This window comes from Siniperca chuatsi, linkage group LG14 (genome assembly GCF_020085105.1).
Source record: "Siniperca chuatsi isolate FFG_IHB_CAS linkage group LG14, ASM2008510v1, whole genome shotgun sequence".
NCBI lineage: Eukaryota > Metazoa > Chordata > Actinopteri > Centrarchiformes > Sinipercidae > Siniperca > Siniperca chuatsi.
In genome coordinates this window covers 7,843,250-7,858,181 of record NC_058055.1, presented here as the reverse complement: position 1 = coordinate 7,858,181, position 14,932 = coordinate 7,843,250, and the positions used below count along the sequence as shown (strand labels likewise).

Sequence of the window (14,932 nt, the reverse complement as noted above, 5' to 3'; positions counted from 1 at the left end):
TGAGCTCAGAAAACGGAACAATATGTCCATTAAAACAACATCAACTACCCTAATAGAGTCAATCATTTCTGAAATGAGATCAACCTCAGCTAAGATTTAAGGACTGCGTGTGACCTTGTGCACGGGATAATTTCATGCTCAGCAGATTGATGCTGTTATCTGATCTAAATTGCAGCAGAAATTATTATGACCGCAGGCACCGTCGATTCAAAGGAGCAAGAAACAACTTTATCTGTGTGGCAGATTAATGCTGTGCACATATTCTCTCTTGTAGAGACACTGGACTCTGCACTCAGGCACACCAATCCCTTGAACTTCTAGATAAGATAGCCCAAGCATATGAATAAAAGAAGAGGCAGAACATGTAAAAAAAAAAATGCTATTAGAAGAAAAATGTCGATTTTTAACCACAAATTATATATTTTTAACTACATTAAAGGAGTTTGTGCTGCAGTCGCATAGTGAGGACCTTAAAACAGTTATATGAAATGTCTACATGAGGACAGAAAAACAGTGGAACAACAGCCTTTCCTGTTGATATACTGTTTCATCATGAATCTGTTAAAATGACTTAAACAACTTTTGCCCCTGTTAGATCACCAGATTGCATCTCTTTTATTATCCAGGCACTCCTCTGACAGATCAGAAAGGAAAGACATTAAAGTAATATCCATGGCAGAGAGGATCCAAGGTACATAAGAGTCAAATATAACAGAGTCTTGGTAAGAGATAGGAGCTCCAGTAAACTTTAAGTTTTATGTTTTAAAGTTATCGTACAACAGTTTACTACCAGTAGCTTGTGTCACATGTGAGTCATTTTACAGTTGCCCTAAAGTTAAAGAGTTTATCATTCAGGGTCATTTACCATAATTTAATATGTTCTGTATTCAATGATTAAAAAAGTTTTATTATTTGTTACGCTATTAATTATTTTTAAGCATCAAAGTGCACTCTGCACCCTCTTCCTCTCTACCAATCTTTAACACACCATTCAATCAGCCTTTTATTGTGCTGTTGTTCACTCTGGCTCTGTGAATACAGTCCACAGTCTGTTGCTTCCACCTATTGCTTCATAGCCCTGAGTTTCATATCTGCTCATGCCAGTAATTGTGCAGAGGTGTGTGTATGTGTATGTGAGAACGATGAACGCAACAGTAAATGTAGACTGGGCTCACGTGCTGATACTTCCGTACATCTTGCTGTAGCTCACGTCATGCTGCGTTTACAGCTAAAACGCAGAAAGCAAAGGGAGTATCTTTCCTCTCAGTTTGTCTTGACCATTATGGTTGACAGATAGGGGAGTTTCTTTTACCATATAAACCCCATATAAAAATCACACTGAGTTCAAGTTTTTCAAATCACAGGTAAGACTCAGGAAAAGCACATTTTGAAGTGGTGCACAGAGTTTCTTCTGCAGGCCATGTGAGGCGTTAAATACATATTTTGTGCAGGGGACAAAAGAGATGTGCTTGATGCTGGCCCTACCCTCTGTGTCACTCAGTGTGGAATCAGGATGTTGGACAGAGGGGCAGGGCGCTGGGCCTGTTAAATATTGACTGCAAATGTAATAATTAACCTTCTACCAACCCCTGATCTCTTAAACTGGCTGCTTTGCCTCGCTGCCATAGCTTCGCCGTCATTGCTGACATTTACATCAAATCGGCCCTCTTTTAGTTCACTGTCAGTATCGCCCTCTGTGTCTTCATCTGTCTTGGTCTCGTTTTCTCCGTTTCTACTTTTCTGTATTTCCCCTCTGCTGCTCTGGCCCGGCTCCCCGTGTCATGACACCCTGCTGCTCTTCAAACCTTTGGCCTCGTCCTGTGAAAGCTACCGGGCCATGTTGCATCTAAAGGTGAGTAGGAGCTCTTGAACTGAAAACTGAAAACTGTATTCTATGTTAAATTTACAGGATTAAAACTATGTGCAAAGACAGCTCCAATTATTTTGTTCCTAAAGAATACCTGACAAGGTGGTAAACCAGAAAAAAAAACATTTTTGCCATAATTTTTTTACTGCATTGAAATGGCTCTATGTTGAAGGGTATATTATGTACTGTAAGACAAAATCTTCCTTACTTTAATATGCTTAAGACCTTAACTAAGTACTTATGTTTTCTGCTTTTTTCTAATGTTTAAAATATTGTATATGTTTGTCAGGCCGGTAGTATTATTATTAGTTTTTTGGCAGAGTTACTGAGTAAAACAAACTAGGTGTAATTCTAGTATTTTTCTAACGAATGTTCTTTGAAGAGGCAGAAAGCGATGGATGCAGTCTGATTGGTCTATCTAACAGAATAAAAAAACAAGTACAAGCATAGATGGTCTAACAGAGCTGCTAATCATTTAATTGCTTTATTGTTCTGTTTTTTCTGTGCAGAGTTTTACTACAAGGCAAAGTCTACAGAGATCTTACTCTGCAAGCTGAACAAGACAGGATGAAAAAGAAAAGAAAAATTGCAGAATTTAAAAGAAAATAACTCCATTAGGTTCAAACTGATAGACTATTGACCATGTATAAAGCCGATATTATAGTAATTATGAGAACAAACAGTATGAGCAGGAAATGCGGGGCCTGCAGGTACATAGGTCAGACTCAGACACACCCATATATTCACATATTGAAAAGCACCCTCTCATGTTGACGGCAACCATAAAATCTGTGTTATCTATACAGGCCTTGGCCCTTTGGCCGTGCTGTTGGAAGAGCGTGAGCAACAATGCCGTCTACTATAGGCAATAAAACTGGGAGGAGGAAATTGCTGGGTCAAAGTCACTTGCAAGCGGGGACGCCTCGCCTACTAAAACAACTGCCTCCAAGTCCAAATCCTGAGTTAACCTCGGTGCTTTCTCTTGCTCCTTTTCTCCTCTGCAGTTTGCTATCAGAGATGAGCCTTCTGGTGCTTGCTGGATGTAACAGCAACTCCATGTGGAAGCTGTGTCTGTTCCAGTGGAGGTGCTGTTACGTGTAGAGAGCCACCGAACACAACATGAAGCCTGAACTCTTTTGTTTTTTTTGTTTTTTTGGGGGGGGGGGTATTTTACTTCAACTGACTTTTAACTCTTGCTGAGAGATCACAAAACTCGCTGTTTAATAAAACATTTAGTCATTTTTATTTTGAAGTAGCTGAAGAGCGATGGGGCACAAGGTGATGACCTATGAATTGACAGCCAGTGATTGTAACATCTGCCTGTCAGTTCTGTAGGCCACTGCTGTGTTTGTCCTCCTGAACGTGTACAGATACAAACCAGAAGAAGGTCTCATGGATGTGTCTACAGCTGGTGCATCAATGAGCCAACTGTGACTTTTGTGGCTTCTACATTCCTTGTTTTTGAAGCATCTTTTACAATGAATAAAGTCTGAATGTGTCGGTTTGTGAATGGATGAGTCTGCCGTTTATTCTGTGTAAGATTAATATGTGTTGCCAAAGAAAGCCAAGGCGCTTTTATTTATACAACCCAAAATCACAAATTAGCTTGAAAGGGTTTGGGAAAACAATGCATGTAATAATTATTTTACCTTGGATTAACAAGAAACAATGACACAGATGCCAGAATGTTAAGCAAACATTATTACTATACTTATACTTATAATTAAAGAACCATTAAAGGAATAGCAAAGACGAAGTTACCTCAATACAAATATTTATTGACCTCATGTTATGCTGAAGCACTAGAGATTTTGAAATATTTAAATTAAACTGACTGGCTAGATGGGTGCCGACGCCATTCTCGACTGCTGTTTCAGCCTCATGGAAACAAGTTGACGCAGTCTGCTTGACATTTTGGAGGGCCCAAACTCACAATGATTTGATTTATTTTCACATGAAACTGATCTACCAATATATCTCTAAAAAATAAACAAAACTGACAAATTACAATTTGTTAACATGGAAATTGACTTAATAATTGACGTTTTCACAATATATGATGTGGCAGTATAGTGTGCCCTCAACTGAAGTCCAGCCTGCAAACAACACTAGTGTGTTTACAAAATCATCCTTAAACAACAAAGATTGATAACGACCACCAAACTTTCACTTTTGCATTCTGTTCTATTCGTAATTTACCATTTTGAAAAAAAACATCTTAAATGCTACTGAGGATTAATAATTAAACTAAATATTATTCATTCTCAGCAGCTACTTTTTGTGTTCATATGCATCAACATTAATCGCCACGCTTTAATCTATCCAGCACAAGACTCAGCCATTAATATTGGCGGGATGTTCCTTATAATACAATGTTTTACTCTGCTAATCTGATCAATGCTTCGAAAAAATGTGATGAACAGAAAATATCGATTTAGACTACGTGATGATATTTTTACCTCTATGACTCAAGCGTCACCGTGTGGCAGGCAACTGTTAGAAGGGCCGACTTATCCAGTAACCTGACCTGAGTTTTAGTGCAGTCCTCCACATCTTCTTCAGTGGATTATGGGGTGGAAGTGGTGAAGACAATCAGCCATAGTTATGCCACACACAGACATGCACAGCCTGTCATATGAATTAGGTGAACAAATTACTTTGTTTGCTTACTAATTAAACCACAAATTACTACACAAATACAACAACTGTATGATCAGACAGATGTGAGGAGCTGTGGTCCAGAAAACCAACCAGCAGCCATGTGCTGGAACATTACTTGGCCGTGCGTACAGTCTGTGTCTCTTTGTTTGCTGTGTTTTGATTAAATGTAAATTTGTATTGGAATATGCACCAGGGGAAAAAAACAGCATGACTTGGAATGGCGGGGGCCTTACAAGTACACACACACATGTTTAAAATGATGCCTTTGATGCACACTTTGCAGCACTGAATCAGTGCAATCATGCAGAAAGGAATCAGACCTGAAACCTTCAACTCATTATGGTCAGCGAGGCGTTGTAACGCTACATTTTGACACGTTTTAAATGACGATGTGCTTAAATTGTGCACGATACCAATCAAATTCATCAAATCACAACAAATCAACATGCTGAACCAAGGCAGTTGCCTCCTTTGTCAGGAAGGTATAAAGCATTGGATTTGAGCTGGTTGAAAGGAAAAATCAAATATTAAATATCAATAAACAAATGAAAATATTGTAAGTCAGATGTTGACTGTGCCTCCTCTATATGAACAGTAAATGATTGCATGCATATAAATTATTTTTTTACTCATTAATTAATCAGACCTCATTAATCAATAATCATGATGTTTGATGAATTGCTTTGGAAGATGGTTTTGCTTCATGTTTCAAATTAATAAACTGATCAATTAATTTATTAAAGCTAGTGTATCAATTAGTTAAACCATTGCACTCCAAAACGTTTTGGAAACTCCATATTTTTGAGGATCTTCCTTTTAAATAGAATATTAAAATACACCATCAAAGGCCAAAACACACCCAGGAATGCAAAGTAGACTCATTACTTTGCAATGTGGTTATTCAGGCTATTAAGAAGCACACAACTCATTAACTGCCAGGCACAAAACAAGCCGTGTAGTCTGGCCAGAGGTTTAAAACGAAGACGGAAGTGGAGAGGAGTGAATCACATTATGTTGTGTACGCGTACGCTTCGTGAATCGTGACGTCTCTTCAATCTCTTCAACAGCAACAAAACAAAGAAACCGAGTTAAATACAACGTTGTTGTGTCAGTTAATCGATTATATTCATTCTAACAGGTTTATAGGGAGAATAAACTGATACAAATTTCAGAAGAACCAAGGATGTAAGAAGAAACCCTGCCATCTAGTGGTGAAGCAACAGACGAGCACTTCCCGTGACGCAGAGAAACGCGCTAAAACGATATATCCGGCTTGTGAACGGAGGGTAGCAGCATGGCATCCGACAGCACCATGGCTAACGTTAACGGACGAGAGACCGTCTCCCTGAACGGGGAGCCGGTCGTTAAGCGGCCACGGGAGAGTGTCTCGCAGGAGTGTCCTCTCCGTATCCCGAAGGAGCCGCAGAACAAAGTGACCGTTGTGCTCGGAGCGCAGTGGGGCGACGAGGGCAAAGGGAAAGTTGTGGACTTGCTCGCAATGGATGCGGATATTGTATGCAGGTGCCAGGTACCCAACTACACTGTCGATTTAACGTCACCATTAACATCCATACTGACTACTTCTTACAATGGCGTTGTTATGAAAACGTTGGTGAAAGTTGTTAACGTTACCGTTTTGCTGCTGTTAAATATTCATGACCAGGTTCCGACGTCAACAACCTTGTCCCGACCTCCCGGATGTGGAAGTGCTAAGTTGATACTAGCAAGGACTGCTGTTTCTCTTGGTTTTTATTATCTGCTGCCGTGGTAGCAAAATGTGTACTGAACCCAGCTAATGACCTCCACATACTGATAACCGTATCCAGTGAATGTAACGTTATCTAGCTAAGGCACTGACCGCCCGTTGTCACCCAGCTGTTCGTCCCTCAACCCAGTGACATTTAGCAGAAATGTCTTTTTTTTTTTAAATCTTGTAATCAACTAGAAACACTGTTACTGCAGGAGGCGAATAATTTGAGCCCGTTCTCATTTAAACCCAGGCTGAGAAGACTTAACATTGTAACTGTTCTCAGTGTTGGTGGTTTCTGTTGTTTACTTTCCCCGAGTGTTGTGTCTCATCAGAAAACTGTCTTCTAGCAAGTTGACTGTTTGTACTGTTTGCAGGGAGGCAACAATGCAGGTCACACGGTGGTTGTGGACTCAGTGGAGTATGACTTCCACCTTCTGCCCAGTGGGGTGCTCAACAAGAAGGCTGTCTCCTTCATTGGTACGAGACAATCCTTGTGTTTTATGTTGAAAGACTTGAAGTTGGCAGGAAGATAAAGATCCCAATAAAACAAACGTATATGACCATCATCAGAGAGAACATCAAAACCACAGCAGTCAGCCTTATCACTTATGTGTCATGTATTTGTGACCCTGTTTTTGTAGTAATTGTTAGTTATATTAGTATACACAAAGTTTATTAGATACACCTAGCTAAAAACTAATGCCAGTCCTGCACTAAACCTTCCTGAAGCTTGTAATTGTATTTGTTTGCATTGAAACTGATCTAGAGTGGTGTTGATTCTTCTTTATGGTCATTTTGTTTCTAATATTTTGTCCACAAATTGAACGTTGTAACCTTCATGAAGGTAGGACTTATTGCAGCACTGTTGCATTAAACTGTGTTAGTTCTAGCTAGGTGTAGCTAATAAACTGAGAGTATGCATGGGTACAAAAATCAACACACAGGGCACAGAACACTTACAGGGACTGTACATAGTTACACAAAGGGTAACTGAAAGTTAAATTAAACCAAAGTTGGGAAAGAAAAAAAAAAGAAATAAACTGTCAATGTTAATAAACCCAGTGTTGCTACATTGCTCTGGTACCATAATCAGCATTTAAATCTGTTTTCTTGATTTTTGCATTTCTTCTTTTTGGTAGCTTTTTTTTTCCAGTACAATGAAACCATGAAATGAGAAAAGAGGAAACATTAAAGAAACACTTGTTGAAGGGATTGGTAACACGATCACTTGTGTTTATATCAATGAAAACATTAGCAGTTTGTTACTCACAAGAAATATCTCATGCAATAGTGCAAGAAGTTATTTCTCATGAGAATTGTTAAAGTTTCATTTTACATTACAGGCAACGGGGTGGTGATACACCTACCAGGTCTGTTTGAGGAGGCGGAAAAGAACCTGCAGAAAGGCAAAGGTAATGTTTTCTAAATAGGAAGGATGCATTGATATCTGCGTATTGTCTTCCTTAGAAAGCAGTGTCAGTATCAGTAAATGGGCCTTTTACACAGAAGATATTTTGACATGTTACAGCAGGAAATGCACAGGTGTAAATAATAAAATGAATGATGGCTGAATTCCATTTAGCTGCTTCAGTTTCAGGGTCCTGGTAATGTGCATGTCGGCTCGCTGTCACGGCTTACTGGGACACTTGAATAGAACGGAGCCGTAGTTAATGTTTTTAGCAACATCTGTGCTTTCCCTAATGTGACAGGTTACAATATCTGCTGTGAAATAAGTATATTGTATTGTCTGACAATTTGAATTTTTTTAGTATGTATTGTAGGATTTTAGTATGAATTTGTAGGCTGTATTAATACCAGCTAAATAGATGAGGTATATAGATGTTTGCTGTAGTGCAAATGTAATGTGGGATTTGTTGTGTTGTGTGCAGGATTACAAGGATGGGAGGAGAGATTAAAGATTTCTGATCGTGCCCACATTGGTGAGTAAGCATTTTCTCATTCAGGTTTTTTAATTAGAAATGTCCTCCTATTGACAGTCCCTTCTATTGGCCTCTAGTGTTCAACTTCCATCAAGCGGTTGATGGGATCCAGGAGCAGCAGCGGCAGCAACAAGAAGGGAAAAAGTAAATCTACTCTTAATTAGTTTAAATACCGTATAAATCTTTACTTTGGTGTAGTGTATTTATAATGTGCACTGTTCTCATGTTAGAGTGATTATTTTCTATTAAATAAATAGTTTATTATGGTTATTAATGCTATGTTTTTATTTGTTCTCCAGTTTGGGAACCACTAAAAAGGGTATCGGGCCTGCCTACTCCTCCAAAGCTGCTCGGAACGGTCTGCGAGTCTGTGACCTTGTCTCAGATTTCAAGGTTTTTGAGGACAAGTGAGTTGTTGTTCATCTTTCCATATCATCAGTGATCTAAAATGAGATAATTTATCAAATCCCTAAATGTGATAAATGAACTTCTCAAGATACAAGTTTGAGTTCAGGAATAAATTTTGAGAGCATTTGAATCATATTTTGACAAAACAATTTTCTACATTCGTGAGAGGACTTAATAGGCATTAGGGTGTCCACAATTTATTACAATGAGCAGATTTATTGTCATAGTGCATTGCTTCAGTAATTGTAGTGTCTGTGTTTTCTCCTGCCACCAGGTGGCAACACCTGGTTGTGGTACACATGTGAAAACTGCTGGCACCCTGCAGCAAACCCTTAAACTCTGTCCTCCTCGCAGGTTTCGTATGTTGGCAGAACATTTCCTGACGATGTATCCAAACCTTAACGTTGACATTGACAGTGAACTGGAGCAGCTGAAGGTGAGGACAGGTTATCATTTAGAGCAATATTTTTGACTCTGTTGCTCATTGATATTGTGACAAAGGACCTTTTTCATGGAAGACATTTTGACATGTCACTGTAGGAAATGCACAGGTGTAGACAATAAAATTAATGATGGCTGAATTCCATTTAGCTGCTTCAGTTTCAGGGTCCTGGTAATGTGCATGCTAACTCACTGTCACGGCTTACTGGGACACTTGAATAGAACAGAAACATTGTTAATGTTTTTAGTAACACCCTTGCTTTTCCCACAATGGCAATTTAAAATGTCTGCTGTGAGAAAGGCCTATATTTTGTGAACGGAAACAATTATTTAATCTACATTTGGGCTGATTTAAAATATTCTCTTGGAAAAAACAGAATTTGTAATGCTGATATTTGTTTTAAATAAATGTATCACAGTAATCTAGCTTTTAAGACTGAAGAAATAAAAACATAAAATATGGCGATATTACAGTAATCAAGTTGATTGTTTATTTACTGGTTTCATATGATAAGGGTGTCTATTGCCTCTCACTTGCACTTTGAATGGATGACTGTGAGAGTTGTAATTGGTATTTATTGCAGAACAGTATTCAATGTTTTCTTTTTCACACACATAATAAGTTGTAGATTTCAAACCGTGTATCTAGAGATGGTCTAAGAATTTGTTCGGTGTCACTGTTTTTCAGGGATACGCAGAGAGACTGCGTCCTCTGGTGACTGATGGGGTTTACTTCATGCACAAAGCTCTTACTGGACCCAGTAAGAAAATCCTGGTGGAGGGAGCCAATGCTGCTCTCCTGGATATTGACTTTGGTGAGCAACACAGGGTTTGTGGAATGAATTATGAAGATGGATGATGTTTTGCCTCCCCAGGTTAACAGATATTTCTCTATTCAGGGACCTATCCTTTCGTGACATCTTCCAACTGCACTGTGGGAGGAGTGTGCACAGGTCTCGGCGTGCCTCCATCATATGTTGGCCGAGTGTACGGTGTCGTCAAAGCGTACACCACCCGAGTGGGCGTTGGTGCATTCCCAACAGAGCAGGATAATGTGAGTAAAGACATATTTGAAAAAAGTCTGTTTTTCAATGCGTTAGTGAAAAAGATCCCACTAATTAGATATTAGCTCTAATTAGCATTAGCTAATCAGCAAGCTGAAAAGTCATCGATATTGTGATTTAAAGAATCAAATTCATCAAACTGGCTTCTCAGGCGCTCAGCAGCAGCTTTTTGTAAAATAGCCAACATACTCCACTGGGTAGAAAGAGATATGTGTTGTTAATGTCAGATTACAACACTCATAACAGCCAAGCACCTCTACTTTTAAGATGGTGGTAATGGAAATATTTTAGATACTGAACCAACATTCAGGGAAGTACAAATACTAATAAAATCTAAATGACTAGTTCAAGTAATGTATAACATCATTTAACTTATTGATGATAAAATATTTTTCTATATGGGTGATTGGTGATACAGATTTTTTTATTTCCTAATTCTGAAATAACAATTGTGAACTGGAAAGTAAAGCTCATTATTACAAAAGTATCCTAAAATGAATGCTATACCCTTCAGAATCAGAAGATTCACTGTATTTTTTTACTTGGAACAACATATAACTGGACAAGGACACATGGGGCCCTATCTTACACCCGGCGCACAGCGCAGCTCAAGACATTGCTAGTTTCTGACCTATGCAGTTGTCATGTTCACGTCCAGCACCCACGTTGTGTAATTAGCAAATGTACCCATCTGTGCGCTCATGGGCGTGTTGGTCTTAAAATAAGGTGTGGCCAGGTGAATTGTTGGCACATTGCTATCTTGAGGCAGCAGAAAGCGATTGCACCATAACCAAAAACCTGGTCTGAAGTCAATGGCACAGTATTTTCCTGTCATTTAAAGGGTGCATTATTCAGATCGTAAGATGCACCTACATAGGTGGGTTCATAATGCGCTTATGCTCTGCTTGTTACACACACACACACACACACACACACACACACACACAAGGGAGCACAGCAGCGCTCATCCTCCTCAGTTAAATATCGGTGCGTTTGCTCATATGTAGTCAAATGGAGTTGTTGATGAGACGGTGGAGCCTGAGGGTCCACCGGCCAAAGACCACATACCTGTCCCTCAGCGAAGACGAGTGCCCCTGTAAACTTCGCTTATCCCGCTAGGCTGTAACAGACATCTGTAATCTCCTGTTAGATGATTTGGAGATATGCCAGCTGTCCCTTCGCACTCGCCATTGCTGGCAAAATCACTGCTGCACTGCATTTCTTTGCAAGTGGGTCATTCCAGCATCCCCTGAGTTCTGTCTACCGTAAGTTTGGCCATACACGCAGTTACGTCACTCTGATTGGTTTAATTCATGTTTTGCCCAAAACCCACCTATGATTACTTAAGAGACTAAATACTCCCCCTTTGCGCCATGCACTTTAGACCATGCGCTATAGATGGTTTAAATAGGGCCTGTGGCGCAAGATAGAGCACCTTTTCATAGATGTGAAAGGTACTGCACAGCTCAGCAGAGATGGTGAGTAAATCATCTCACCTGTGTGTCCTTGTTCAGTAACTATTAAATTTAAGTTCTAGCAATAGTATTAAAGTTCCAGACACCTCCCAGCTGCTCAGTGGTTGACAGTAGAGGAGTGTGGTTGTACTGGGCAGCTTCTACATGCGAGTGTGTGAAACTGAAGCAGGATGTTACTGAAAACAGTAACATGTGCTCAGCTGACTATCCCTACATAAATAAAGGCGTCAGAACAGGCAGAATCAACATGATATCCCTTAAAATTGCTGAGTTATTTGGGGGATTTTGAAAGTAAATATACTATGGTTTTATTTTTCAAACCAGTTGTTTTTCCTTTGTCTTTCACAGCTGACAGCTTGCGCTTCCTGTTTGTTGTATTTTAGGAGATTGGGGAACTGTTACAGTCCAGAGGGAGAGAGTTTGGTGTGACGACGGGCAGAAGGAGGCGTTGTGGTTGGCTGGACTTAATTTTGGTCAGATACGCCCACATGGTTAATGGCTTCACTGCGTAAGGAACCATCACACCCTTTCAGAATATTATCCTCACCTGCTGATGTAATTACTGGAGTTACAGTTCAGACATGAGCTTCATCATGTACTCTGACTGTTCATTGTCATCAGAGTTGAACAGTGTGACTTCTTTTCTTGCAGAATTGCCCTGACCAAGCTGGACATTTTGGATACACTGCCAGAGATTAAAGTGGGCGTGGCCTACAAGGTTGATGGACAACCTCTACCAAGTTTCCCTGGTAGGTCATTCCCACTTAGATGCTTTATAGATCTGCTCAAATTCTCACATTTGAGAAGCTGAAACCAGTGAATGTTTGACATTTTGATGTAATAAATAAATGATCTAAATTGTCGATTAATTTTCTGTCTGCACTAGATGACTGCAATGCAAGGTGTAAATGTTTGCTCACATTTGACCATGATGTCCTAATCTTTGATTGAAAATATTTGTTGTTTAAGACTGTCCACAAAGATTTTAATGCCAGAAACACTGAATTTGTTTACAGGTGAATGAACATGGCTTTTATGCTCCCTAATGTCTTATTTTACATGGGTCAGCTTTTGCTCACAGAAAACTGCAACATCTTGGGTTTTTCAGAATCTATTTTGCAGCAGATTTGAAGTGGTGCCAAATGGAGCAAATTGAAATATTAAGTTAATGAACCAGAGCGTGATAACACAACTTTCTTTCTGCCTCATCTGACACTGCAGCTGCTTTCTGCCTGCATGTTAACACTGGTTTCCCTTATACATTTATCATTTTTAATGTGTCAAGTGGCTCTTTTCCTGATCCAGATTTGTTTCTCCAAGTACTTTCTGGTACAATTAGATTTACACTTAGGAGCATCACACCGTATCAGATAATAGAACATTCTTGCTAACGGACCATAAATCCCAGACAGGTGTCCAGAATGTTGTTTTGACCACAGTCTCGTGATAAATCAGTAACTGTAAACCAGAACACAAAACACTTCATCTTTCACTCAGTGTTGTTGTGCTTGTGTTGTAGCAAACATGGACGTTTTGACGCGGGTGACAGTGGAGTACAAGACGTTGCCCGGCTGGTGCTGCAGCACCGAGGCAGCTCGGAGCTTCGAGGAGCTTCCGTCACAGGCACAAAGTTACATTCAGTTCATCGAGGAGTTCCTGCAAGTGCCAGGTTCGTAAAGAGGCACTTTGCATTAATGGAGAGCCTGCAGCCAAACTGTTTTTCGCTTTGCCAAACCTGCCAGTCACATATTGTCTCTCTCTCTTTTTTTCTTTTTCTCATTTCAGTGAAGTGGGTTGGAATCGGCAAGTCCAGAGAGAGCATGGTCAAACTGTTTTGATCTGTCTGCGGACCTGTAGTCCTCCTCAACAACAGCTCAGATAATAATTTCAGGTTTTGATAGGATTACCAGAGGAATTTAAATGCAAACTCTATCCTAAAGGAAATACTTCACCAGCAAGGCTATTTGTGAACTTTTAGTTTGTACTTGTGCATCACATCTACAATAATTCTTCTATATAATGTATGCATTGCACATGTTTTCTATATTTATTAGGGTGTTCATTTTTAAAACCTGGTGCAAATGGATCGATCATTCTTTATTCCATTCCACAGTAAAGCATAGTTTATCTTTTTAGCATTTGAGGCTTATTAACCTTACATAGTGAAAAAATATCAGTTAAGTTTTTTTTTTTGTTTTTGTTTTTTTTTTTTGTTGGTTTTTTTTTTACATATATTTGGAGAGCCATTGATGAACAGATGTAGAAGCCTTCATATTAAAGGACATCACAATAAAGCAAGAGATTATTTTCAGGCTTTGTAATGAGATGGAAAAATGATTGAAAGCCATCGTGATCTGTACGATTGTGAACTTTTCTATTGAACAATTTTAAAACACTTTAAAAACATGAATGCATCTCAGTTAAGTTTGTTGCAACATTTTCACGATGCTTGTTGGAATAAACTGTGCTTTTTAAATCATCCTCAAGACGGATAAATCAACACTAAAAACTTGAGTTTGTATAGATGTATTCATGACAATTGAGGGAAAGTAAGTAGAAATTCCACGTCCACATTAAGACTGACTGGTATTTGAGCAGTTTGTGTAAATGTAAAGAAAATTGCCTGAGGGCAGTAATGTACCAGAGTGCATCTCAATATGTGTCCTATGCCATTTAATTAATTTTTTCAATAATGTAAAAGACTCTTAACTCAGCTTGCTGTTATCAATAAAAGGAAACTAACATTTAGTGTTTCTTTCATTTTGTCATTTTTATTCAGCTTTTAGTAAATAGCTACGCCTTTCGGAGTCTGGAAAACATGTTTTTGAGAAATCCTTACATTGTTTTCTGGTCCTGAAGCACAGCTACACTTTATTTTCATCATATTAATATTCTACAGTCCTTCTAGGGGTTTAGGTGTAAAATAAGGCAACCAAAATGATTACCACATTTCTGGTCATTGCCCTCTTATTCATTATGAATTACACACATTATCCTTTAACAAAAACTGCACTGGCTGTGTAGAGGGACCATTATGCTGCGTCTCTGAATGTCTCCACAACAGATTAAGCAAGTTTAAATCAATATTTTATCGAGCGATGGGTCAAATGAATATGCATAATATGAGAGGAGTCGCTTGTGATAAACCCACTGAGAATGATCACCAGACTGCACTTCCCTTCAGGTCTATGGATTTTTTTAAGCATCTTTCAGTTTATTGTTGGGGTTTTAGGATCCACAACTTTACTGTTTTGGTTCACTCGTTGCTCTCATCAGCATTGTTTCAAGATGCGGGAACAACTTCCCTGAGGAGTTAGTGGAGACCA

At 39.1% G+C, this 14,932-nt stretch overlaps 1 protein-coding gene and 1 long non-coding RNA gene across 2 annotated transcripts; both read left to right on the top strand.

The window, feature by feature from the left end:
• The first annotated feature begins 243 nt into the window (after positions 1-243).
• LOC122888163 lies at positions 244-3,377 on the top strand. Its single transcript, XR_006380658.1, has 2 exons — positions 244-1,852; positions 2,872-3,377. It is a non-coding gene; the product is annotated as an uncharacterized LOC122888163 (long non-coding RNA).
• A 2,130-nt stretch (positions 3,378-5,507) lies between these two features.
• On the top strand, positions 5,508-14,354 carry adssl (adenylosuccinate synthase, like). The gene is made up of 13 exons (XM_044222214.1): positions 5,508-6,056; positions 6,653-6,755; positions 7,622-7,690; positions 8,168-8,218; positions 8,296-8,362; positions 8,518-8,625; positions 8,981-9,062; positions 9,756-9,882; positions 9,967-10,121; positions 11,990-12,114; positions 12,258-12,355; positions 13,126-13,275; positions 13,392-14,354. Exons 1-13 carry the CDS (start codon positions 5,823-5,825, stop codon positions 13,442-13,444), a joined length of 1,422 nt encoding a protein of 473 aa, XP_044078149.1. The 5' UTR covers positions 5,508-5,822; the 3' UTR covers positions 13,445-14,354.
• The last annotated feature ends 578 nt before the right edge of the window (positions 14,355-14,932 follow it).

Bases quoted from the DNA above. Each gene is read 5' to 3' on its own strand.
- adssl (XM_044222214.1), top strand. From the start codon at position 5,823: ATGGCATCCGACAGCACCATGGCTAACGTTAACGGACGAGAGACCGTC. The intron at 8,626-8,980 runs GTGAGTTGTTGT...TCCTCCTCGCAG, and splicing joins TTCAAGGTTTTTGAGGACAA to GTTTCGTATGTTGGCAGAAC. The intron at 10,122-11,989 runs GTGAGTAAAGAC...GTTGTATTTTAG, and splicing joins TCCCAACAGAGCAGGATAAT to GAGATTGGGGAACTGTTACA.